We start from the raw sequence: 24640 nt of genomic DNA on the forward strand, positions 1-24640 counted from the left end.
TTTAACCTGCTTCCATTTTTCTTTCAAAGATATTCCTCATAATACTTGCTTGATTCTATCATTCAATTATATTTCTCTGAAGTACTCCTCGTTTTCAAGCAATGTACATCAGAAGTTGAATGTTTTAAAACAAGAAGACTTGGGGCACCTGGGTGGCTCAGTCGGTTAAGTATCCGACTCCTGATTTCAACTCAGATCATGATCTCAGGGTGGTGAGACTGAGCCCCACATCAGGCTCCACGCTCAGCAGGGAATCTGCTTGAGATCCTCTCTCTTCCTCTGCCTTTCCACCCACTCCAAAAAAATATAAACAAACAAACAAACAAGAAGACTCAGCATGATGTTACTAAAATGTTTATGGGCCAGTAATGTACAAAACCTGAGATCCACCTTCCCCGAAAAATATTATATTCAAAGATTATATTCCATAGTTTCAGGTTCCTATTTCTTTCATCTATGTATTTATTTATATACATGTATATGACAGAGAAAAGTTGATGCAGAAAACTCTGACCTGATTCTGAGTAGCTAAATTATATGTTCATATTATTTTTTCATTTCCTTATTTGCAAAAGGAAGAATTTACACCCCTTCCATATTTCACAAGGATATCAATAATATAAAATGTTGCCATTTGCTTAATTATTAATTATCAGGCAGTGAGCTCGGCATATAAATTATTTTTAATCATCACTATACCCCAAAAAGTAGGCATTATACTTCCCATTCTACAGTTGAAAAAAACTGTCTCAGAGAGGTTGGGTGACTTGCCCAAGATTGCAGAGCTAGAATTTAAACCCAGTTTTGTGATCTGAAAAACTCTGGTCCCTATACCATTATGCCTCAGACTATTAACAGACTGGATTCATTAAAATACCTATCAGATATAAGATATAAATCATAAAGATGAATTTTTAAATGACAAATGTTATTTTATTAAATTTTTAATAAACTATGTATTTAGTTTATTAAACTTAGAAATATTTGCTATATATACCATTCCTATATATGCCTCTCTTCGATTTCAATTTTCTTAATAATGGAGAAGAAAGATAAAAGGAAGATAAAAAAAGATAACCACGCTGTATTAAGGTCCAAGAATTACCATTCTGGGTGAAATTTTTTCCCAGTTAATCCTTAATACATATATTAAATCCAATGAACTACTACTAGTAACTAACTGCCTATTCTCAATACTTACTTGTCTCTCAAAATTAAAAATTACAAATGGCTTCAGGTTTTCCTGAATCAGAAAACCCTAATCTCTGATTAGAACCTCTAAATGTCACTATTTCTCTGAATTTGAAAAGCAATTAGTCTGAACCGAAGCATCATAATTTGCTCTCAGAAGAGTCTATAGATTAATTGTACCGTGAGCTCCTCCTACTAAGAGTTTTCAGGTGGCCAAGTCATCCACCAAGACACTGTCTGAAGAAGTCTAGATATTCAACAAAAAGAAACCGCAGCCAGATCATCTTTATTTTCCTTAACAAAATACACGCAAGAGCACAAAATTCACTTATATATCACCATTATTTTACAAGTATAAATAATGCTCAGAATTCAAGTACAGTCAAGTGCAGAGATATTTCCTATGTGTTAATATATAAACATAAGCTAATTATATACATCATGTGCCTTTGGCCCAGCTGCAAAATAAGAAACATCAAAAAAGAAACACTGCACTTGACTGTTCAATTGCATTCTTACTGAGAATTCGTACCAATGCCTATATAGTTACAGTTATAACTTTCTTACCACTTAATGTAAATGCCTAAATAGACATCCCCCCTGCAAATATCTCAAGAATTAAAATTCTACCCATTTTTGATGATGAATGATTAAAAATCTTAATTGAGTTTCATTCCTTAAAATGAACACCATTAGAACTTATTCATAACCAAAGTTCTTCCTATGTCAAAATGGTACTATTTACAGGTCACACATAGAGAAAACAAGAATGCTATTTTGTTTACTTTTAGAGTAGAAGAAAACATCTAAAAGCCGGCTAAACAGCGTGGGTCTTTATACATTCCAAAGGTTCTTACTTTACTGCTATCACTTGCCTTTAATTTAACACCCAGGAGCTACAACTTTGACATATTGAAATAGCCAAGCAATCTAAATTCAAGTGATATCAAGCATAACCTTAGGGGAAAAAAAAGAAAGCACCACCAAGAAAGCAATAACTGACATCAAAAAGACTACAAATATCCAGTTGAAGGCACGTGGAAGCATTTACTACATGGCCATCAAAGATTCTCCACTGAGTTCAGGATTAGGAATAGAATCAGCTCTGGGGACCGGCGATTTGGCTTCATTCACTGAGGCGTCCTCATTCATGGCCTCTTGTTTCTCCTCTGGTTCCTCTGTGCCAGATACTTTTTCAGCCCCTTGGTTTGTCTGCTCTGTATCTGGTATTTTCTCATCTGTCTGCTCTGTACTGCTATCAAGAACATCTTGTTCTTGTACAGATTCTGAAAAGATAAAGAGTCAAGACTTTAGGAATAGCCAAAGTTAAAACTGTTATGTAAGATAAACAAAAGATAAAAGAAACAGGAGAATGGTCTAACATTACCCTTAAAATCTTTTAAAATATGTACTTAACTCCCTATTACATAGAAGAATTGGTATGAATGAAGAAAAAAACAATTTGGGGAAAACAAACCTATAAATATACTTTTATCTAAAGCCCTCTATTTGCCTAAAATTTAGGAACTTTCATAATATTTAGGAACCTTCCTAAAGATGCATTTGTAAGTTAAATGTCCAAATATTTCAAACGAAGTCCCAACAGATTTATGTGCTATAAGACAACAGCCCGGCAAACAAAGCCAATGTATTAACTCCCAGATTATGTTTTCTGAAGGAGCTGTCTCCCTTGCACACAGACAACTCTGTAAACAATAAATGTGTACCTGTGTGTGTGTGCGTGCATGTGCAGGTAGTGCTATTTCCCACACTGATTTACCTCTCTATTATCCAAAGACTGGGATGGTCTGGATCCACCTTTTCCAAAGGCATGACAAGTCTCCCCCCATCCCTCTACAAGACAAGTTCTCAGGATTTAAATCTCTGGTCAGAATATGCTACATACCTAGAATACAAGGAAGAGAAAGGGAAGGGTCTTTTGTCTCTGTCTCCATAGTGGAAGCTAAGTGAGGGTCTTGGTTCCTATCTAAAAATTTACTCCCTTTAAATTCTCTTTTGAGTTTCATTAAGTTCAAACCCCTAATAATAATTTTATTCAGTAAAGTCCCTTTAATTTTTTAAAGTTTAAAGAACGAAATGAGGGAGGGAATGTCAGAAGCAGAAAGCTTTGAGCCTCCTAATTTCCAAGTCAAAAATAAAAATCTAGCTTTTGTTTTTATAATAAATAGTAACAAACACCCTTGCTAGGAGAAATATGGTTAAACCACATCAGCCAAACAAATAAGCAGATTTTACTATGCTCATGGAAGATCCCTTATGATATACTACAAATGTTATTAATTCAAAAAATCTGAAGGAAAAGCCAATCTACATTACTAAAATGCTCACATTTAGTTCTTTTACAGTATAGGTCAGAGTCTTGCTAAATAAATAAAATTAATTAATAGATTTGCAAAGAAATTATGTACCATATGCACACATGGAAGTGGAGGTCTTAGAAATTCATGCTTTTACCATTATCAGTTTTAATAAATACAAATTATCTAAATCTCCACACACTCATGCCAAGACTTTAAAAATACTAAAAGGTAGGACAGTCACATGCAGAAGAAAAAAACTGGACCATTTCCTTACACCACACACAAAAATAGACTCGAAATGGTTGAAAGACCTAAATGTGAGACAGGAGTCCATCAAAATCCTAAAGGAGAACACAGGCAGCAACCTCTTCGACCTCAGCCACAACAACTTCTTCCTAGAAACATCGCCAAAGGCAAGGGAAGCAAGGGCAAAAATGAACTATTGGGACCTCATCAAGATAAAAAGCTTTTGCACAGCAAAAGAAACAGTCCACAAAACCAAAAGACAACCAACAGAATGGGAGAAGATATTTGCAAATGACATATCAGATAAAGGGCTAGTATCCAAAATCTATAAAGAATGTATCAAACTCAATACCCAAAGAACAAATAATCCAATCAAGAAATGGGCAGAAGACATGAACAGACATTTTCCCAAAGAAGACATCCAAATGGCCAACAGACACATGAAAAAGTGCTCAACATCGCTCGGCATCAGGGAAATCCAAATCAAAACCTCAATGAGATACCACCTCACACCAGTCAGAATGGCTAAAATTAACGTCAGGAAAAGACAGATGTTGGCGGGGATGCGGAGAAAGGGGAACCCTCCTACACTGTTGGTGGAAATGCAAGCTGGTGCAACCACTCTGGAAAACAGTATGGAGGTTCCTCAAACAGTTGAAAATAGAGCTTTCATATGATCCAGCAATTGCACTACTAGGTATTTACCCCAAAGATACAAATGTAGGGATCCGAAGGGGTATGTGCACCCCGATGTTTATAGCAGCAATGTCCACAATAGCCAAACTGTGGAAAGAGCCAAGATGTTCATCCACAGATGAATGGATAAAGATGTGATATATACATACAATGGAATATTATGCAGCCATCAAAAGGAATGAGATCTTGCCATTTGCAACGACGTGGATGGAACTGGAGGGTGTTATGCTGAGCAAAATAAGTCAATCAGAGAAAGACATGTATCATATCACCTCACTGATATGAGGAATTCTTAACCTCAGGAAACAAACTGAGGGTTGCTGGAGTTGGGGGGGAGGGATGGGGTGGCTGGGTGATAGACATTGGGGAGGGTATGTGCTATGGTGAGCACTGTGAATTGTGCAAAACTGTTGAATCACAGATCTGTACCTCTGAAACAAATAATGCAATATATGTTAAGAAAAAAAAAAAAAAGAAGATAGCAGGAGGGGAAGAATGAAGGGGGGGAAATCGGAGGGGGGAGATGAACCATGAGAGATGATGGACTCTGAAAAACAAACTGAGGGATCTAGAGGGGAGGGGGGTGGGAGGATGGGTTAGCCTGGTGATGGGTATTTGGGAGGGCACGTTCTGCATGGAGCACTGGGTGTTATGCACAAAGAATGAATCATGGAACACTACATCAAAAATTAATGATCTAATGTATGGTGATTAACATAACAATAAATTTTTTTAAAAAATTAAAAAAATACTAAAAGGTAATTATTACTTTAAACAGATATCTTAGACTCTAGTTTACAGAATTAATTACAACTTCCTTCCCTCTTTCATATATAAAATGAAAGGCCAAAATTCTAGTTAGGGACATCCAATTTAATGAGGTCTTACTATATAAAAATTCATATGATCACAAAAAGTAGTGAGGAATGTTCACAAATCCTACTTGGGTCAAATGTCATGAAAATGCTATTTTTATCTTAAAAAGAACTGAAAATGATATTGAAGGACCACTTGGAATCTTATAAAAATCAAGGTAGAAAAGCAGTAGGTCATTCAAGTTTTGTTATTTGAATGTTCCAGTGCACAAAGGAAAAGCAGAAAATGCAAATGAAACTCTCTGGATAGGTACAGATAATTTCTGCCACAAGGGCAAGCAAGTTTTTCAGTGGGAAGTTCAGGAGTCGCCAACCATTTGTAATTCTACCCTCCCAGAATTTATGCAGGGTAGAATTTTAAGAGTCACGGTTTTCCACAACTCTCTGGCCACTGAGCAATACTTACTTGCCAAGAACTTTACAATTTGTTATATTTTAGAAAGCCTTCTGAAACAAACCAACAAAGCCACACTAAATGAAAAGACAAGAAGCTCAGAATCTGGGACTCAATTCCCCAATAAATGTGTTTAGGTGAATAGAGGCTCAGATAATTAGTCATATTCTGTCTGACCAACTGCCTCAGTGCTGAACTTAAACAGGAGAGGTACTCAAGTTCATAATCTATCACATTAAAGCTCTGCGATGTAACTATTTTCAGAAACAGACACATCACTGGTCAAATCCAATTACATTTAAAAAAAACTCTGGGGTCTAGAGGCAGATAATACAAAAAGAATTACTATAATACTTAAATTTTTAAATGTATAAAGATGAATTCTAAGAAATACCATAGGCTATCATAATTAGAAAATGACATCATACCAAAGCTTGCTTGTCAATACTTTATTGTATTTCAAAGAATATACAGAAGACTAAAAACTGATGAAATGATGGGTAGGGCTTGAAATAATGAAAAAGCTTATTAATGACTACTTTTCTACCCCCAGGTTAATTTGCAGAAAAGTAATTTTAAGAGCAGTAATACTACATAAAAACTGGTATGTGTCACGATGCCTATAATGCACGCATCAGTCTAAATGACACAGATACTCGATTTTTGGATGCCAATGCCATTTTGTGAAACGTCATCCAAACAAGATTTAAATGAATTAGGTGTGCAAGATTAACAGAGAATTACATGTTTAAGAACTAAGCCACAGAACTTTATAATAAGATAATTAAATGTATTCCAAAAGTATTTATTTCTATGGGAGAATATCATTTGCCTATTCTAATAAAAACAGCAAATTTTTTCTATGAAGTTATAGTTTAAAACAGCTTGGTGATATAAAATACATTATAGAAGATGTCAATATTTGGGCATAAAATACTAAAAAAGAAACCAGCCCATGTGTTCACACTAATTAAACAGGCTTCTTCTCCCCTGTGCAACACCAGCTTAAGTCTAAAATTAAAACAGTTACCCAAATGACCTAAAACCATCTGTAAGAAAATTTTTAAAATCAACTTTGGCATCCATAATGTCAAGGAAACAATATATCACAATGTGATAAAACAAAAATGATCTATGGAATTTGTTCCTTTCCCCACTCCTACCCCCTGCCCCTCTCCCCAGTGTTCTTGAGAGAGAAAGCTTTTTCTACCAAATTGTAACAATCTGCTTACAGTTGTTTGGGCAAAGCCTCAACTCAGACAACTCAAACTCGTAAAACTGAGTATTAACTGTATAATGAATACCACTGCCTCATCTATAAACCACACACATGTAAAAATAGGTAAGAACATCACTGTACCTTTTGGTTTTTATTCTAGCTCTTAAATAATTTTCTAAGAAAATTAAAGAATGCAAAACAGATTCATATATTTCCTTTCCACAGGGGGTAAAAAAACATGATTCTATTTAGTTTATGCCTTTGAAAATCCTTCATATTTTGGGGAATTCATTTAGATTCTTACTTTTTATTCCTTTTTACAATAACAACAAAAATTTGTCTTGCTAACACATCAAACTTTTGCCTTGCTAACACATCAGTACCCACTGTATGTGTAGACTATAAAATTTACCCAAAGGAGAATTTGTTAAATTAAAACGGATAGTTTGTCTTTGAACTCACAGGTCTTAAGCAAAGCAGTTTTTTTTTTTTTTTTTTTTTTTTGGCAGGGGGGTGGGGGAGTTTATTGCAAACTGTTATAATTAAGGCAAAGCAGTTTTTACAAGACTTTCTGCCTTAAGGAAAATGGCCAACTTAAATTAAGGAACAAAGATATGAATCTCATCTCAAAACTTAACCCAATGGCTCAATGAATAAAATTAATTAAATAAAACCACCTATGAGAAAATAGCTCATACCGAGCCCACAGAATGCTATTTAATAATAATACTGTTATTTACCACTGGTGAACAAATCCATTAGATGAGTAAGAAATGTCATTATCAGGCAACAATGTAAAATTACTAGGTGAAGGTGTTTTAGGAAAGAGAATCAAAAGGCCAAAAGATCTCTAGGTCTAAAACAAACAAGCAAAAAGATACTATAGGCATGTTTATATCCTGAGGAAGAAGTATATAATTAAATATCAATAAAGGTACAAGCTTTCTGGATCTGGTAAATACATAACTCAACAAAATTTACATTATCAAATAGTTCAATTTCGTAGAGCATCATAACAAACAATAGTAAAAACAGAATTTTCTCTAGTTCAACATAACCTAACGGTAACAATACATTGCTTAAAAGAAAGAAAAAAGCAGAAATCAGATTACCAAAATAAATTTCACCTTATATAAATTTTACTTGCTATTTTTGATAGTATTTTTATTTTATTTTTTCATTTTTATTTAAATTCAATTAGCCAATATATAGTACATCATTAGTTTCAGATATAGTACATCATTAGTTTCATCATTAGTTCAATAATTCATCATTTGCGTATAACACCCAGTGCTCATCACATCACTTGCCCTCCTTAATGCCCATCACCCAATTAACTACCCCATATTTTTGATAGTATTGATTAAATGCCATGAGTTTTATTATTAGAAAGTTATTTCCAGTTGAATAAAAGCTATCTTTTATTAAAATAATTACATAAGATCTAGACAAATACAACTGAGTAATTAAAACAATATTAACATTTTTTAAACAGGCTAGCCTAAAATCACGCTACTGGTACACTAACAATGTAGAAACCTCTTATTCTAATTATTTATCATAGTTAACAAAAAAGAATGCTACATATCAAATATTTTGGAAAGCACATCTTAGAAAAGCAAAACTGATAAACCACTTTATTGTGGCTTAGCAGAGATTCACTACTCATTTAGCCATAAAAGAAACCGAGTAACTTAAAAGTAGTTCATTACTTTGGCATACCATATCTAGTATGCTCTTACATAAAAAGACAATCCCTAGTCTTAATTTCTTGTGTTTCTTTAATACAGTATTACCAAAGCATCTGGATACACACAGTTCTAGAAGAAAGTTCTAGGAATCCAAATGAGTAATTAATGGGAGAAATTTCTTCTAGGCCTCCTTCTTTGATGAAAACTCCAAGATTTCGTAAGTTGTTCTAAAGAGTGATCCAAAAATTTTTCAAAAGCCTTATGTTTCATCCTAAATGCAAAATCTTCCAGTAGCAGAATCAAGACAAAACTCAAAGTCTTGCATCATAGATTTTTCTTAAAAAAGTTGCTTCTAATGATTCAAGATTATTCATACAAATAGTTACAGAATATTTGTTGAAAGGAAAATTCATATGGAAGAAAGTTACCCTTTAGTTCCCTCTGTGAATTCAATAACCTAATCTCTGCAGTTTCTCCTACTATCAAGGAGCTATTTCACTACTTTAAAATATATAAAAATTGGGTGCCTGGGTGGCTCAGTCGGTTAAGCATCTGCCTTTGGCTCAGATCATGATCCCAGGGTCCTGGGACTGAGCCCCACATCGGGCTCCCTACTCAGCAGGGATCTGCTTCTCCCTCTGCCCCTCCCCCCTGTTTGTGTTTTCTCTTTCACTCTTGCAAAAATAGATAAAATCTTAAAAATATGTATATATATATATATAAATTAATGCAGAAAAGATTTTTTTAGACCTCAAGTTTTCACATCAAGAATGCAGAAATCAGAAATCTAAGCTCTCACTTACACTGGCTGTCAGCACAGAGAGATGATTGAGATGATATGGTCTTACTTATTAGTTCAATATAATCATGAAGGTATGCCACCAGCATTCAAAATAAATGCAGCTTCATCTTTCACCAGAATACTTCCTAATCTCTTGGAAATGGTAACTGTATATCAGAGTGGTGAGACAGTAGTCTTGGAGAAAAGTTTCAATCTTCTGGAAAGCCAAAGAAGTAAAAGGTTCTCATAGCCATTTTGATGAATCCAAAGAGAAGTATGAAAAAGTTACTACTCCAAAGACTATCTTAACCAAATGGATTTGTTGCTTCAGTTTCTAGTGCTACAGAGTTGTTAGACCTTGCCTCAGGTTTTGTCTTCACCTATTAACATTATCTTATTAGGGCTGAGTTTGAGTCAGTTAGACTTCGTTCTGGAGATTTCAGATAGAAAATGAGACATCTAGGGTGTTGCTCCTCCTAGATTTGATGAGAAGTAAAGGTATAGCTGGGTGTTGTTTGCTAACTATCCACCTCAACCTTAGCAGAAGATTTTACTTAAAGCATGGGACTCATTATCAAGATTTTTATTTTGTTGGTTTTCTTTCTTTTGTTTTTTTGTCCCAACTATCAGCTTTCAAATATTCACTTTAGCTTTCATAAGCAAGGTTACTCGTGGAAAGGACTTCAATTTTTCCTCTAGGCATCTTCACTATGAAATTCTTTAGTTTTCTGTTTCAACAGGCTGCAATAGCAAGGCAGGTGATTGCATGTGACAGCATGCAGTTCAGAGCATGACTTAAGCAGAAGCAAAAATGTGATTATGTTTGGAGTTGATGTTGCAGACTTGGAGAAGGTGAAGGTATTGATCCCATGTTGAAAGAATACAGGCTTCTTGTCATGACTATCTGTGTTCGAATTCATTTTGATACATGTTAGTAAGCCAAAAGCCAAGTCTAAATCAACACACATATTTAAGGTTCACTCTTTAAGTTTAAAAAAAAAAAAGGGTTCTCAAATTTTCATACTAAACTTTTCATATCTGAAAATTCACTGTCTCATGTTATTCTCAGGTAAGGAATTTTTTTACTACTCAGCACTTGTATAAGAAGAAATCAAATATATGTAAATGAGAATTCTAAGAAATTAAAAGGATGAATACTGACTGCTAAATAAACTATGTGAACTAAATTAATACGGATTTTTTTTCTATATCAGGCATAGCACCAAAATATCATGGCCTGTGCCATAATTTTAGCATCCTCATCATTCAGAGCGGCTTAACAAACATCTCCCTATCTAATACTAACAAGAAATAGTTGGCAATTAATAGTCAGATCTTCCATCTCTTTTCCATTTTTTCATGAAACTTCCTCAAGAAATCCTAAAACAGAATTACAAGGTGAGTTCTAAAAACCAATGAAATTCTGATAAATTTTGTTTCTCTAAAATAAGGTTGTTTTACATCAAAGGCATCCATTAGCAATGTTAATCTTGCAGACCCCAAAAAACTGTTTCAAAGGAATACCAGTCCTACCAACATAGTTATCCAAAGAATGCAAGGATGACTTTCCAAATCCAAAGTTTCCTGCTTCTGGTAACCTTACCAATTCCAGTGGTAGGCAAAAACCTATTTTACCAATGTTAATTATAAACCTTATCAGAATTTTACCCTTATAAGTAGTTGCATAATTCTTATAATCTGCTTCACTTAAATAAATTGAAAAAATGATTCCATGAAAACATTACTGGTCAGATCTCCCAGCAGTTACACGAAGACGTCACTCCATAAACAGTGTTTACCTAGCTGTTGCTAGATGCTGCTTAACACAGTATAACCTATATTTTAACACTGAAACACATAGCTGATACATGCGTGTTGCAAAATCTCATAAATTAATCCATTCTTATCTAAAAGTATTATGCTTTTATTGTTAAATAGCAAACACTATTAAGAGATAAAACTTTTTAATTAACATACTCATACCTTCACTGATCTGGTTCTCTGATGAAATCACACTTCTTGAGGGCAAGGGACCAACTGAACTTGAGCTTTCCACTGCCTGCCTCTTCTCAAAACTAAACTCTGGAAGTCTTGGAGCCTGAGGTCTAGTTTTTCTTGCAGGATTCAAGAAAAAACAGTAGGCACATCTAAAAGCTGCAGAGAATTAAAAAATAAATAAATAAAACCATAAAGCAAAATAAATTCAAGGACTAATGAGATAATTCTCAAGATTACTTTTGCAAAGAAGTAAAAGAACCCTTCAAAAATTATTTATCCTTTGTGAAATTAATCCTGGCTTTAATAATATAGCAGGTGCTCTAACAAAAGCTAATTTTCAAGCATACTTTCTAATTATTATTAAAATTAGAATATTATTTTTAAAACAGAAAAGATCATAAGTTACACAGCAGGTTATCCAATAGAAAAACAATCTATAATAATCTAAAATGTATTACAGAAATTATATTTCCAGTCACTAGAATCATTAGGTATTTTAAAATCCAGAACCCTGCTCACTTGCCCAAGAAAATGTAGTATGCCATATTTAAGAAGCATAATTAATTTAGTGCAATTTTTTTTTAATTTTTTATTGTTATGTTAATCACCATATATTACATCATTAGTTTTTGGTGCAGTGTTCCATGATTCATTGTTTGTTCATAACACCCAGTGCTCCACGCAGAACGTGCCCTCCTCAATACCCATCACCAGGCTAACCCATCCCCCTACCCCCCTCCCCTCTAGAACCCTCAGTTTGTTTTTCAGAGTCCATCATCTCTCATGGTTCGTCTCCCCCTCTGACATACTCCCCTTTTCTTCCTCTCCTGTTATCTTCTTCTTTTTCTTTTTTCTTAAAATATGTTGCATTATTTGTTTCAGAAGTACAGATCTGTGATTCAACAGTTTTGCACAATTCACAGCGCTCACCGTAGCACATACCCTCCCCAATATCTATCACCCAGCCACCCCATCCCTCCCACCCCCAACCACTCCAGTAACACTCAGTTTGTTTCCTGAGATTAAGAATTCCTCATATCAGTGAGGTCATGTGATACATGTCTTTCTCTGATTGACTTATTTCACTCAGCATAACACCCTCCAGTTCCATCCACGTCGTTGCAAATGGCAAGATCTCATTCCTTTTGATGGCTGCATAATATTCCATTGTGTATATATACCACTTCTTCTTTATCCATTCATCTGTCGATGGGCATCTTGGCTCTTTCCACAGTTTGGCTATGGTAGACATTGCTGCTATAAACATTGGGGTACACGTACCCCTTCGGGTCCCTACATTTGTATCTTTGTGGTAAATACCCAGTAGTGCAATTGCTGGATCGAACGGTAGCTCTAATTTCAACTGTTTGAGGAACCTCCATACTGTTTTCCAGAGGGGTTGCACCAGCTTGCATTCCCACCAACAGTGTAGGAGGGTTCCCCTTTCTCCACATCCGCGCCAACATCTGTCGTTCCCTGACTTGTTAATTTTAGCCATTCTGATGGGTGTGAGGTGGTATCTCATTGAGGTTTTGATTTGGATTTCCCTGATGCCAAGCGATGTTGAGCACTTTTTCATGTGCCTGTTGGCCATTTGGATGTCTTCTTTGGAGAAATGTCTGTTCATGTCTTCTGCCCATTTCTTGATTGGATTATTTGTTCTTTGGGTGTTGAGTTTGATAAGTTCTTTATAGATTTTGGATACTAGCCCTTTATCTGATATGTCATTTGCAAATATTTTCTCCCATTCTGTCGGTTGTCTTTTGGTTTTGTGGACTGTTTCTTTTGCTGTGCAGAAGCTTTTTATCTTGATGAAATCCCAATAGTTCATTTTTGCCCTGGCTTCCCGTGCCTTTGGCGATGTTTCTAGGAAGAAGTTGCTGCGGCTAAGGTCGAAAAGGTTGCTACCTGTGTTCTCCTTTAGGATTTGGATGGACTCCTGTCTCACGTTTAGGTCTTTCAACCATTTGGAGTCTATTTTTGTGTGTGGTGTAAGGAAATGGTCCAGTTTCATTCTTCTGCATGTGGCTGTCCAATTTTCCCAACACCATTTGTTGAAGAGACTGTCTTTTTGCCATTGGACATTCTTTCCTGCTTTGTCAAAAATAAGTTGACCATAGAGTTGAGGGTCCATTTCTGGGCTCTCAATTCTGTTCCATTGATCTATGTGTCTGTTTTTGTGCCAGTACCATACTGTCTTGATGATGACAGCTTTGTAATAGAGCTGGAAGTCCGGAATTGTGATGCCGCCAGCTTTGCTTTTCTTTTTCAGTATTCCTCTGGCTATTCTGGGTCTCTTCTGGTTCCATACAAATTTTAGGATTATTTGTTCCATTTCTTTGAAAAAAGTGGATGGTATTTTGATGGGGATTGCATTGAATGTGTAGATTGCTCTAGGTAGCATTGACATCTTCACAATGTTGATTCTCCCAATCCATGAGCATGGAACGTTTTTCCATTTCTTTGTGTCTTCTTCAATTTCTTTCAGGAGTATTTTATAGTTTTCTGAGTACAGATCCTTTGCCTCTTTGGTTAGATTTATTCCTAGGTATTTAATCGTTTTGGGTGCAATTGTAAATGGGATAGACTCCTTGATTTGTCTCTCTTCTGTCTTGTTGTTGATGTATAGGAATGCCACTGATTTCTGTGCATTGATTTTATATCCTGCTACTTTACTGAATTCCTGTATGAGTTCTAGCAGTTTTGGGGTGGAGTCTTTTGGGTTTTCCACATACAGTATCATATCATCTGCAAAGAGTGAGAGTTTGACTTCCTCTTTGCCGATTTGGATGCCTTTGATTTCTTTTTGTTGTCTGATTGCTGTGGCTAGGACTTCTAATACTATGTTGAATAGCAGTGGTGAGAGTGGACATCCCTGCCGCGTTCCTGACCTTAGGGGAAAAGCTCTAAGCCTTTCCCCATTGAGAATGATATTCGCTGTAGGTTTTTCATAGATGGCTTTTATGATATTGAGGTATGTACCCTCTATCCCTATACTCTGAAGAGTTTTGATCAAGAAAGGATGTTGTACTTTGTCAAATGCTTTTTCTGCATCTATTGAGAGGATCATATGATTCTTGTTCTTTCTTTTGTTAATGTATTGTATCACGTTGATTGATTTGCGTATGTTGAACCAGCCTTGCAGCCCAGGAATAAATCCCACTTGGTCGTGGTGAATAATCCTTTTAATGTACTGTTGGATCCTATTGGCTAGTATTTTGGTGAGAATTTTTGCATCCATGTTCATCAAGGATATTGGTAATTCTCTTTTTTGATGGGGTCTTTGTCTGGTTTTGGGATCAAGGTAATGCTGGCCTCATAAAATGAGTTTGGAAGTTTCCCTTCCATTTCTATTTTTTGGAACAGTTTCAGGAGAATAGGTATTAATTCTTCTTGAAAGGTCTGATAGAATTCCCCTGGGAAGCCATCTGGCCCTGGGCTTTTGTTTCTTGGGAGATTTTTGATGACTGTTTCAATTTCCTTAGTGGTTATAGGTCTGTTCAGGTTTTCTATTTCTTCCTGGTTCAATTTTGGTAGTTGATACATCTCTAGGAATGCACCCATTTCTTCCAGGTTATCTAATTTGCTGGCATAGAGTTGCTCATAATATGTTCTTATAATTGTTTGTATTTCTTTGGTGTTGGTTGTGATCTCTCCTCTTTCATTCATGATTTTGTTGATTTGGGTCATTTCTCTTTTCTTTTTGATCAGTCTGGCCAGGGGTTTATCAATCTTGTTAATTCTTTCAAAGAACCAGCTCCTAGTTTCGTTGATCTGTTCTACTGTTCTTTTGGTTTCTAGTTCATTGATTTCTGCTCTGATCTTTATGATTTCTCTTCTCCTGCTGGGTTTAGGCTTTCTTTGCTGTTCTTTCTCCAGCTCCTTTAGGTGTAGGGTTAGGTTGTGTATTTGAGACCTTTCTTGTTTCTTGAGAAAGGCTTGTATTGCTATATACTTTCCTCTTAGGACTGCCTTTGCTGTATCCCAAAGATTTTGAACAGTTGTGTTTTCATTTTCATTGGTTTCCATGAATTTTTTTAATTCTTCTTTAATTTCTTGGTTGACCCATTCATTCTTTAGTAGGATGCTCTTTAGCCTCCATGTATTTGAGTTCTTTCCAACTTTCCTCTTGTGGTTGAGTTCTAGTTTCAAAGCATTGTGGTCTGAAAATATGCAGGGAATGATCCCAATCTTTTGGTACCGATTGAGACCTGATTTGTGACCTAGGATGTGATCAATTCTGGAGAATGTTCCATGGGCACTAGAGAAGAATGTGTATTCCGTTGCTTTGGGATGGAATGTTCTGAATATGTCTGTGAAGTCCATTTGGTCCAGTGTGTCATTTAAAGTCTTTATTTCCTTGTTGATCTTTTGCTTAGATGATCTGTCCATTTCAGTCAGGGGGGTGTTAAAGTCCCCCACTATTATTGTATTGTTGTCAATGTGTTTCTTTGCTTTTGTTATTAATTGCCTTATATAATTGGCTGCTCCCATGTTCGGGGCATAGATATTTACAATTGTTAGATCTTCTTGTTGGATAGACCCTTTAAGTAGGATATAGTGTCCTTCCTCATCTCTTATTACAGTCTTTGTTTTAAAATCTAGTTTGTCTGATATAAGGATTGCCACCCCAGCTTTCTTTTGGTGTCCATTAGCATGGTAAATGGTTTTCCACCCCCTCACTTTCAATCTGGGGGTGTCTTTGGGTGTAAAATGAGTCTCTTGCAGACAGCATATTGATGGGTCTTGTTTTTTAATCCAATCTGATAGCCTGTGTCTTTTGATTGGGGCATTTAGCCCATTTACATTCAGGGTAACTATTGAAAGGTATGAATTTAGTGCCATTGTATTACCTGTAAGGTGACTGTTAACTGTCTGTTTTCTGTGTTCGTTTCTGCTCTTTGCTGTTTTTAGGTTCTCTCTTTGCTTAGAGGACCCCTCTCAATATTTCTTGGAGGGCTGGTTTCGTGTTTGCAAATTCCTTTAGTTTTTGTTTGTTCTGGAAGCTTTTTATCTCTCCTTCTATTTTCAATGATAGCCTAGCTGGATATAGTATTCTTGGCTGCATATTTTTCTCGTTTAGTGCTCTGAAGATATCTTGCCAGTCCTTTCTGGCCTGCCAGGTCTCTGTGGATAGGTCTGTTGCCAATCTAATGTTTCTACCATTGTAGGTTACATATCTCTTCTCCCAAGCTGCTTTCAGGATTTTCTCTTTGTCTCTGAGACTCGTAAGTTTTACTATTAGATGTCGGGGTGTTGACCTATTTTTATTGATTTTGAGAGGGGTTCTCTGTGCCTCCTGGATTTTAATGCCTGTTTCCTTCCTCACATTAGGGAAGTTCTCTGCTATAATTTGCTCCAATATACCTTCTGCCCCTCTCTCTCTCTCTTCTTCTGGGATCCCAATTATTCTAATGTTGTTTCGTCTTATCGTATCACTTATCTCTCGAATTCTGCCCTTGTGATCCTGTAGTTGTTTCTCTCTCTTTTTCTCAGCCTCTTTATTTTCCATCATTTGGTCTTCTATATCGCTGATTCTCTCTTCTGCCTCATTTATCCTAGCATTTAGTGCCCCCATTTTTGATTGCACCTCATCAATAGCCTTTTTGATTTCGATTTGGTTAGATTTTAGTTCTTTTATTTCTCCAAAAAGGGTTTCTCTAATAACTTCCACGCTTTTTTCAAGCCCAGCTAGTATCTTTAAAGTCATGATTCTGAACTCTAGGTCCGACATCGTACTAATGTCCGTATTGAGTAGGTCCCTGGCTGACGGTACTACCTCTTGTTCTTTTTGCTGAGGTGATTTCTTTCGTCTTGTCATTTTGTCCAGAGGAGAATAGATGAATGAGAGAACAAAAGGCTAACAGGTTTACAACGTCCCCAGCAAATATACTGTATACAAATCAGAAAAGACCTGAAACCAGGGGAAAAGAAAGGGAAAGAAAGAAAAAAGAAAGAGAAAAAGAAAAAAAAAAAAGAAAAAAAAAGATAAAAACAAAAACAAAACAATTCAAAAAAGGCAGAATATGATCAAATATGATCAGGCTAGTGCATAGATCAGTGCCACACACTAGATTTTGGGCGTATTTTGGTCTGTTAGAAAAAAGTGCCTCCTAAAATTTTAAAGGAAGAAAGACATATATGTACAAAATAAGGGTTGATACAATGAAGGGATGGAAGATGACTGTAAAGATGAAAATTATAAAAGATTTTATAACAGGACTTGGTAAGATAAGTTGTTTGAAAAAAGAAAGAAGATTTAAGGAAAAAAAAAAAAAGGAAAAAGGGAGAGAATGTGATCAGGCAGGAGACTAGAACAAAGCCATACACTAGTGGTTTAGGGTATATTTTGATCTGTTAGAAGAAACTGTACCTCAAAATTTTAAAGAGAGAACAACTTATATATATATGCCAAAAACAAGGATAACTACTATGAAGGGATAAAATATGACTCTAAAAATGAAAAAAAAATAAAAAATGTTTTTTGTTTTTTTTTTTTAAAAAGGGATTTATAAGATGTTGGTTGAAAAAGGGAAAAAGAAAAATAAAAAAAAGTCAACAAAAATTAACTTTGATGAAATAATGAATCATGGTAAAAAAAAAAAAAAAAAAGAAGCCATGAATCTATGTGCAGTATTCCCCTAGCGCTGGAGTTCTCCTATTCTCCTTGATCGATCAACTTGGTCTTGGCTTGCTGGCTGTTTGTGTTGATCTTCTGGGGGAGGGGCCTGTTGCTGTGGTTTCCAAATGTCTTTGCCGGAGGCGGAATTGCCCCGCCCTTGTTGGTCCGGGCTAAGGAAGCTGCTCCAGTTTGCTCTCAGGAGCTTTTGTTCCCTGCAAGCTCTCGGTACAGCTTTGGAGGACCAGGGCGAAAATGGCGGCCTCCCAGTCTCCGCCCGGAGGAGCCGAGAACTCGGGGCCCCACTCCTCAGTGCGCCCCCAGAGAAAAGCAGTCACTCCCGTGTCCCCGGTCTCCGGCCGCACTCCGTGCTCACCCGGCCTGTGATCGAGCGTTGCTATCTCTGGCACCCGACCCCGCTCGGAGTCTCCAAACCGAGCAGATCCCTGCAGTGCGTTCCCGCACCGCTCCTCCCCGGGAAGGAAGGGGAGTCTCCCCGGATCTGCTGCTTGTTGGGTCCTTGCTGGGGGAGCCGTGCCCCGACTGGGCCGCAGATCACAGTTTATGGGAACCCCGAGCTGAGAGCCCGCGACTCTGCTCCGTATCTGCAGCCGGCTTCCCCGCCCCGACACCTGGGAGCTCTGGCGCACTCAGGCACCCCGGTCTCTCTGTGACCCCAAGGGTCCTGAGACCACACTGTCCCGGGAGGATTCCACCCCCCGCTTAGCCACTGCAGCGGCGTCCCTCTGCCGAGCCAACTTTTAAAAGGTCCGATTTTGTGCTCCGCGGCTCTAGCACTTGCCAGAAGCGGCCGGCGGAGGCCCCTCCCCCGCCGTCTATCCTCCCGAATATCGCCTCGGATTCACTTCTCCGGACGTCCTACCTTCCAGTAAGTGGTCGCTTCTCTGTTCAGAGAGTTGTTGCTACTCTCCTGTTCGATCTCCTGTTGAGTTCGTAGGTGTTCAGAATGGTTTGATCCCTATTCAGCTGAATTCCTGAGACCAGACAAAATCTAGGTCTCCTACTCCTCCGCCATCTTGCTGTATCTAGTGCAATTTTTTTTAATAGTAGCTACACATGAGAATCATCTGAGGTGCTTTAAAAAAAAAAAAAAAAAAAGCCTGTCCGCCTCCCCCCAGATCAATTAAAACAGACTCTTTGTAGGTGGGTCCTAGGCATGATAATCTTTAAAAGCTCTTCAGGTGATTCTGATACACAGTGAAGTTTGAGAAAACTGACCTAGAAGTTGTACACTGTAGGAGGAAAACAACTGCACTGTTTTTCCTGCTTTGCTCTGTGTTCTAAAATAAGAACAATATGCCTGAAAAATACATACAGGGCACCTACAACAAAGTGACATTACATAGGAATTGGCATAGAATAAAATACTTAAGAGTAAAATATTTAAATCTAACCGCCCAATAGTTCTTACCAATGTATTCAAATTCTTCTTTCAAAGCCATGCCATTATGAGAAAAACACTGCTGACATATAAGGGCATACCTAAACAAAAAGGAAAAATGAACATATCAGTTACAAATGCAGACAAAGCCCATGGAAAGGCTACTTTAGCCAACAGCTAACTTATATTTTAGCATAGCAAAATATGTCATTAACAGTTTAAATGTTAGTTAGTAAACAATGAACAATACTTTTTAAACATAGCCAAAATTGTAAGCCTTTTAAAATATAATTTATACACCAAATTAAAAACAAGTCATGAGTCAAATGAATATATCCATACTAAGTTAACAGAAACATAGTCAATAACAGACCACTTAAATTTCAGTATTTCCTAACATATATTTCTGAGGATGACAGACCCCAAATCTGTGACTAGATAAGACTGGAAAAGATGGAACCCCTTAGAGATCCACAATGACTGTTATTAAAACCTCTGAGAAGTCTGTAATAAAGAAATGAATTTAATTTGTTTAGTCCAATCCAAAGGTTAACTTCATACTTCATGATTCCTATATCTATCCTAGTTATACATCTTCCTCATTTCCTATTTATATACTCTCTCTGTTCTCGGTGTATGTACTTAACAAATACTTGGCCCTATCAAACAACAATTTGTCTGTTTTGAGTAATATATAATGTATTATATTAACATTAAATTCAGTCCTTTTATTAAAATAATATTAACCATAACCTTGTGAAATATCTACTCTACTATTCTAAGTATTTTTTAAAAGTCTACACTATGACAGTTGCTCTGCTCACATCATCCCTGCCTTCCTAGGGTTATCATAAAAATTCAATAAGTGGAGAAGTATTTTGAGAACTAAAAGTGTCAAACATATGTAAATTGTCCTCATTGTTAAAATCATCATCACCAATTCCAGTACTGACATCTATAAAACTCCTTTTTTTTTTAAAGATTTTATTTATTTATTTGAAAGAGAGAGAGAGACAGCGAGGGAGGGAACACAAGCAGGGGGAGTGGGAGAGGCAGACTCACCGCTGAGTAGGGAGCCCGATGCGGGGCTCGATCCCAGGACCCTAAGATCATGACCTGAGCCAAAGGCAGACGCTTAATGCCTGAGCCACCCAGGCGCCCCTAAAACTCCATTTCTTACAACCTACCAAGTTTTCGCTATTTGTTTGCTCTTCGAGCTTTAAAGTTTCAATGAATGATACAGTTTCTCTAAAAATACCACATAACGTTATTTTGTTTTCTCTATATATTTTTCTGTATTTTATCTAGATACTTTATCCAAATTTTTACTGAAAAACAATTGAATATGTACTCTTTGCAGGGCTATAAAATATTCTATTATGTTCTAAAATCAGGAAATAAGAGCCACAAAACTGTAGAACATCTACCGCATACACATGCGCGCGCGCGCGCACACACACACACACACACACACACCCCCTGACCAATAAACTTTTTCCTCATTTTCACTTACCTACCACCTTAATAAACATTACCTGTTTTGTGGACCATCACCAACTAAATATTCAACAATTCTATCCAGAGCACCTCGTTCTCGGGGGAGAATGGGTCTTGCTAAAGGTGGACCCGGAGGATGAAGACCTAGTAAATAAATAAATAAATAAATAAATATAAAATATATATGTATAAAATACATTTAAACTTTACTTCAGTTACCAAGTACTACCCATGCTTGTCAGAATTTTCGAAAGATTTTAACAAAACAAAAATACATCTCTTCAGAGCATTCAAGTTTTCATTAAAAATATTACACTACAGGGGCACCTGGGTGCCTCAGTCATTAAGCATCTGCCTTTGGCTCAGGTCATGATCCCAGGGCCCTGGGATCGAGCCCCACATCGGGCTTCCTGCTCAGCAGAAGCCTGCTTCTCCCTCTCCCGTTCCCCCTCCTTGCTGTGTTCACTCTCTCATGTGTCTCTGTCAAATAAATAAATAAAATCTTTTAAAAAAATAAAAAAATAAAAATATTACACTACCAAAAAAATGTTAAATTATGTTCTATATCAAAACCATCAACATAATCTATTGAATATGTTGGGCTCTGTACTAGTTTCATTATGTTATGAAATGAAACTATGCTGGGCTCTGTACAAACTAATTTTTTAAGTGCCCAGGCTCTTATTAAAGAGGACAACAATCCTCTTTAATAAGAGTGTAAGTGATGAATCACTGAATTCTACTGAATTGCACTGTATGTTAAGTAAACTTAAATTTAAAAAATAATTTAAAAATAAAAAATTTAAAAAACATGTATATACATGTATGGATAGATATAACTGAATAGATTTTTGTAGGATTATACAAGTAATAAAATATTTTAAAAGAAAAATAAATAAATAAAATGCCCCTACACTTAAAATCTTATGTAATAACAAATTAGGAGACTTTCATTTGGAGCAATAATAGAGTCACCGGGGTCAGATTTACCTTCCCACCTAAAATACTTTGCAAAATATATGATGAAACATGTATTTTAAAGACACATATATAACAGGCAATGTAGGATAAAGATCCCCGAGAGACCAAAAGTAAGGAAGATGAGTCCAACAACTGCCCCAGCTTATTGCCTGGAGAAAATCCCCAGGCAGCAGCCCAGGGAGGGTAAGTCCAGCTGAAATGTATCAGTATCCCTGAGTTTGAGGAGATAAAGATGGAACTCTGGAGAGACCAAGGCAGCTTGGGTTCACAGGAAGAGGAATGCACAGAGCAAGAACACCAAAGATCTACAGAAGATCCCCAAGACTGCTCAAAATACTACTGACTGGTGCATGTGTATGATGAAACTATCTGAGTACACAGAAGAAAATGCCCCCAAATATTAAAGGTAACAGTGTTCACATGGGGCCAAAGTATTGCATGTTCTCAGCAGCCAGAGTGGAAAACGTCATAACACACAGGTTTTTGGATTAAGTATTCAGAGGACCTTTGTATAAGGACATAAAAACATCCAGCATTCAGTAAGATAAAATTCATAATGCCTGATATCAGATCAAAAATTATTAGATGTACAAATAAGCAGGAAAATACAACGCATGAGAAAAATCAACAGAAATGACAGTTTATAGAATTAGTATACAGATATGTTAAAACACTTATTATGACCATATTCCATATGACTAAGAATCTAGAAGAAAGATTCAATGTGTGTAGTCAAAACATGGAAAAAATTCAAAAGACCCAGACTGAACTTCTACAGATGAAAACTATAAGGTCTAGAATAAAAAATCAGCAGATGGGATGAATAGCAGTTTGGACGCGGAGGGCACAGAAGTAAACCTGAAGATATAGCAATAGAAACCATACATAATGAAACACAAAGAAAAGCCTAAAAATTTTTTAAATAAACAAGTTATCAGCAAGCTGTGGAACAAACACAAGCAGCCTAATATACATATAACTGGAGTCCATAAGAAAAGAGAGAGAAAAGAAACCAATACTTGAAGAAATAATGCACAAAAATTTTCCTAATTTGATGAAATCTATAAACCCACAAATCCAAGAATATCAACAAACCCTAAGCACAAGAAACATAATTTTGCACCAAGGCAGAGACAATCAAATTGCTTAAAACCAGTGATAAAGAGAAAATCATAGCACAGTCAGAAGAAGACACATTATATACAGAGAAACAGAAGTAAGAATGATAGATTTCTCATCAGAAAATAAGCAAGCCAGAAGAAAGTGAAGCAATATTTTTAAAGAAAAACTATCAATTAGAATTCTGTATTAGTAAAAACATCTTTTAAAAATGAAAGCAAAATGAAGACTTTTTCAGACATACAAAACTGAAAGAATTCATCATTAGCAGAACTGCACTATAAAAATGTTAAAAGACAGAAAAATGACACCAGATAGAAAGAGGTAGTACAAAGGAAATAACTGAAATGGTTACCATGTGGATAAATATCCAAAACTCTTGAAAAATAATTGATAGCTTAAAGGAAAAATAATCATTTGTTGTAGGGTTTATAACATATATTGAAGTAGGGGCGCTTGGGTGGCTCAATCGTTAAGCGTCTGCCTTCGGCTGAGGTCATAATCCCAGGGTCCTAGGATCGAGCCCTGCATTGGGCTCCCTGCTCGGCGGGAGGCCTGCTTCTCCCTCTCCCACTCCCCCTGCTTGTGTTCCCTCTCTCGCTGTGTCTCTCTCTGTCAAATAAATAAATAAAATCTTAAAAAAAAAAAGAATTAACATATATTGAAGTAAAATGTATGGCAACAGTAGCACAAAGGCCAGGAGAGGAGAAATGTAAGTATATTGTTGTTAGATTATCAAACTATTTGTGAATTGGTATTATATCACTTGAAGATGAACTGTTATAAGTTCAAGATACATACTGTAAACCCCAAAAGACCCACTAAAATAACATGAAAAAGCAATATAGCTAGTAAAGCAATGAAAAAAGATAAAATAATAAAGATACTCAATTCAAAAGAAGGCAGATGACAAGGAGAAAAGTAATAGAACAGAGGGACAAGTAGAAAAAAATAGCACAATAGGGCGCCTGGGTGGCTCAGTTGGTTAAGCGACTGCCTTCGGCTCAGGTCAAGATCCAGGAGTCCCTGGATCAAGTCCCGCATTAGGCTCCCTGCTCGGCGGGGAGTCTGCTTCTCCCTCTGACTCTCCCCCCTCTCATGTGCGCGCTCTCTCTCTCTCTCTCTCTCTCATTCTCTCTGTCTCAAATAAATAAATAAATAAAAATCTTAAAAAAAAAAAAGAAAAAAAGAAAAAAATAGCACAATAGAAGATTTAAACTCAAACCCAAATACACCAACCCAGTTAAATGTATGTAGCCTGACATCCTCATTATAAGCCATGGATTGTCACAATAAAAAAGCAAGAACCTGATATATGTTGCTTACCAAAAAGAAAAATAAATAAAAAATAAATAAATACAAAGACACAAATAGGTTAAAAATAAATGATAGAGGGACATCTGGGTGGCTCAGTTGATTAGGTATCCAACTCTTGGTTTCAGCTCAGTTCATGATCTTGGGGTTGTGGGATCAAGACCCATGGTGGGCTCCACACTCGGTGTGGAGTCTGCTTGGGATTCTCTCTCTTCCTCTCCCTCTGCCCCTTCCCCCACTTGTGTTCTCCCTCTCTCTCTCTCTAAAATAAATACATCCTTTAAAAATAATAATAA

At 36.5% G+C, this 24640-nt stretch overlaps 1 protein-coding gene across 4 annotated transcripts in view; it reads right to left on the reverse strand.

Moving 5' to 3' along the window:
* Positions 1–1462: 1462 nt before the first annotated feature.
* LNPK (lunapark, ER junction formation factor) overlaps positions 1463–24640 on the reverse strand; it is an 84673-nt gene continuing 61495 nt past the window's right edge. For all 4 annotated transcript variants that reach the window (XM_027590832.1, XM_027590833.1, XM_027590831.1 and 1 more), the window contains 4 exons: positions 20969–21074; positions 19464–19534; positions 11398–11568; positions 1463–2477 (listed from right to left, as the gene is read on the reverse strand). In XM_027590832.1, the coding sequence (XP_027446633.1) occupies positions 2242–2477; positions 11398–11568; positions 19464–19534; positions 20969–21074 (584 nt within the window). In that variant the 3' untranslated portion in view covers positions 1463–2241. The remainder of the gene's footprint in view (positions 2478–11397; positions 11569–19463; positions 19535–20968; positions 21075–24640) is intronic.

Source organism: Zalophus californianus, chromosome 3 (genome assembly GCF_009762305.2).
Source record: "Zalophus californianus isolate mZalCal1 chromosome 3, mZalCal1.pri.v2, whole genome shotgun sequence".
Classification (NCBI taxonomy): Eukaryota; Metazoa; Chordata; class Mammalia; order Carnivora; family Otariidae; genus Zalophus; species Zalophus californianus.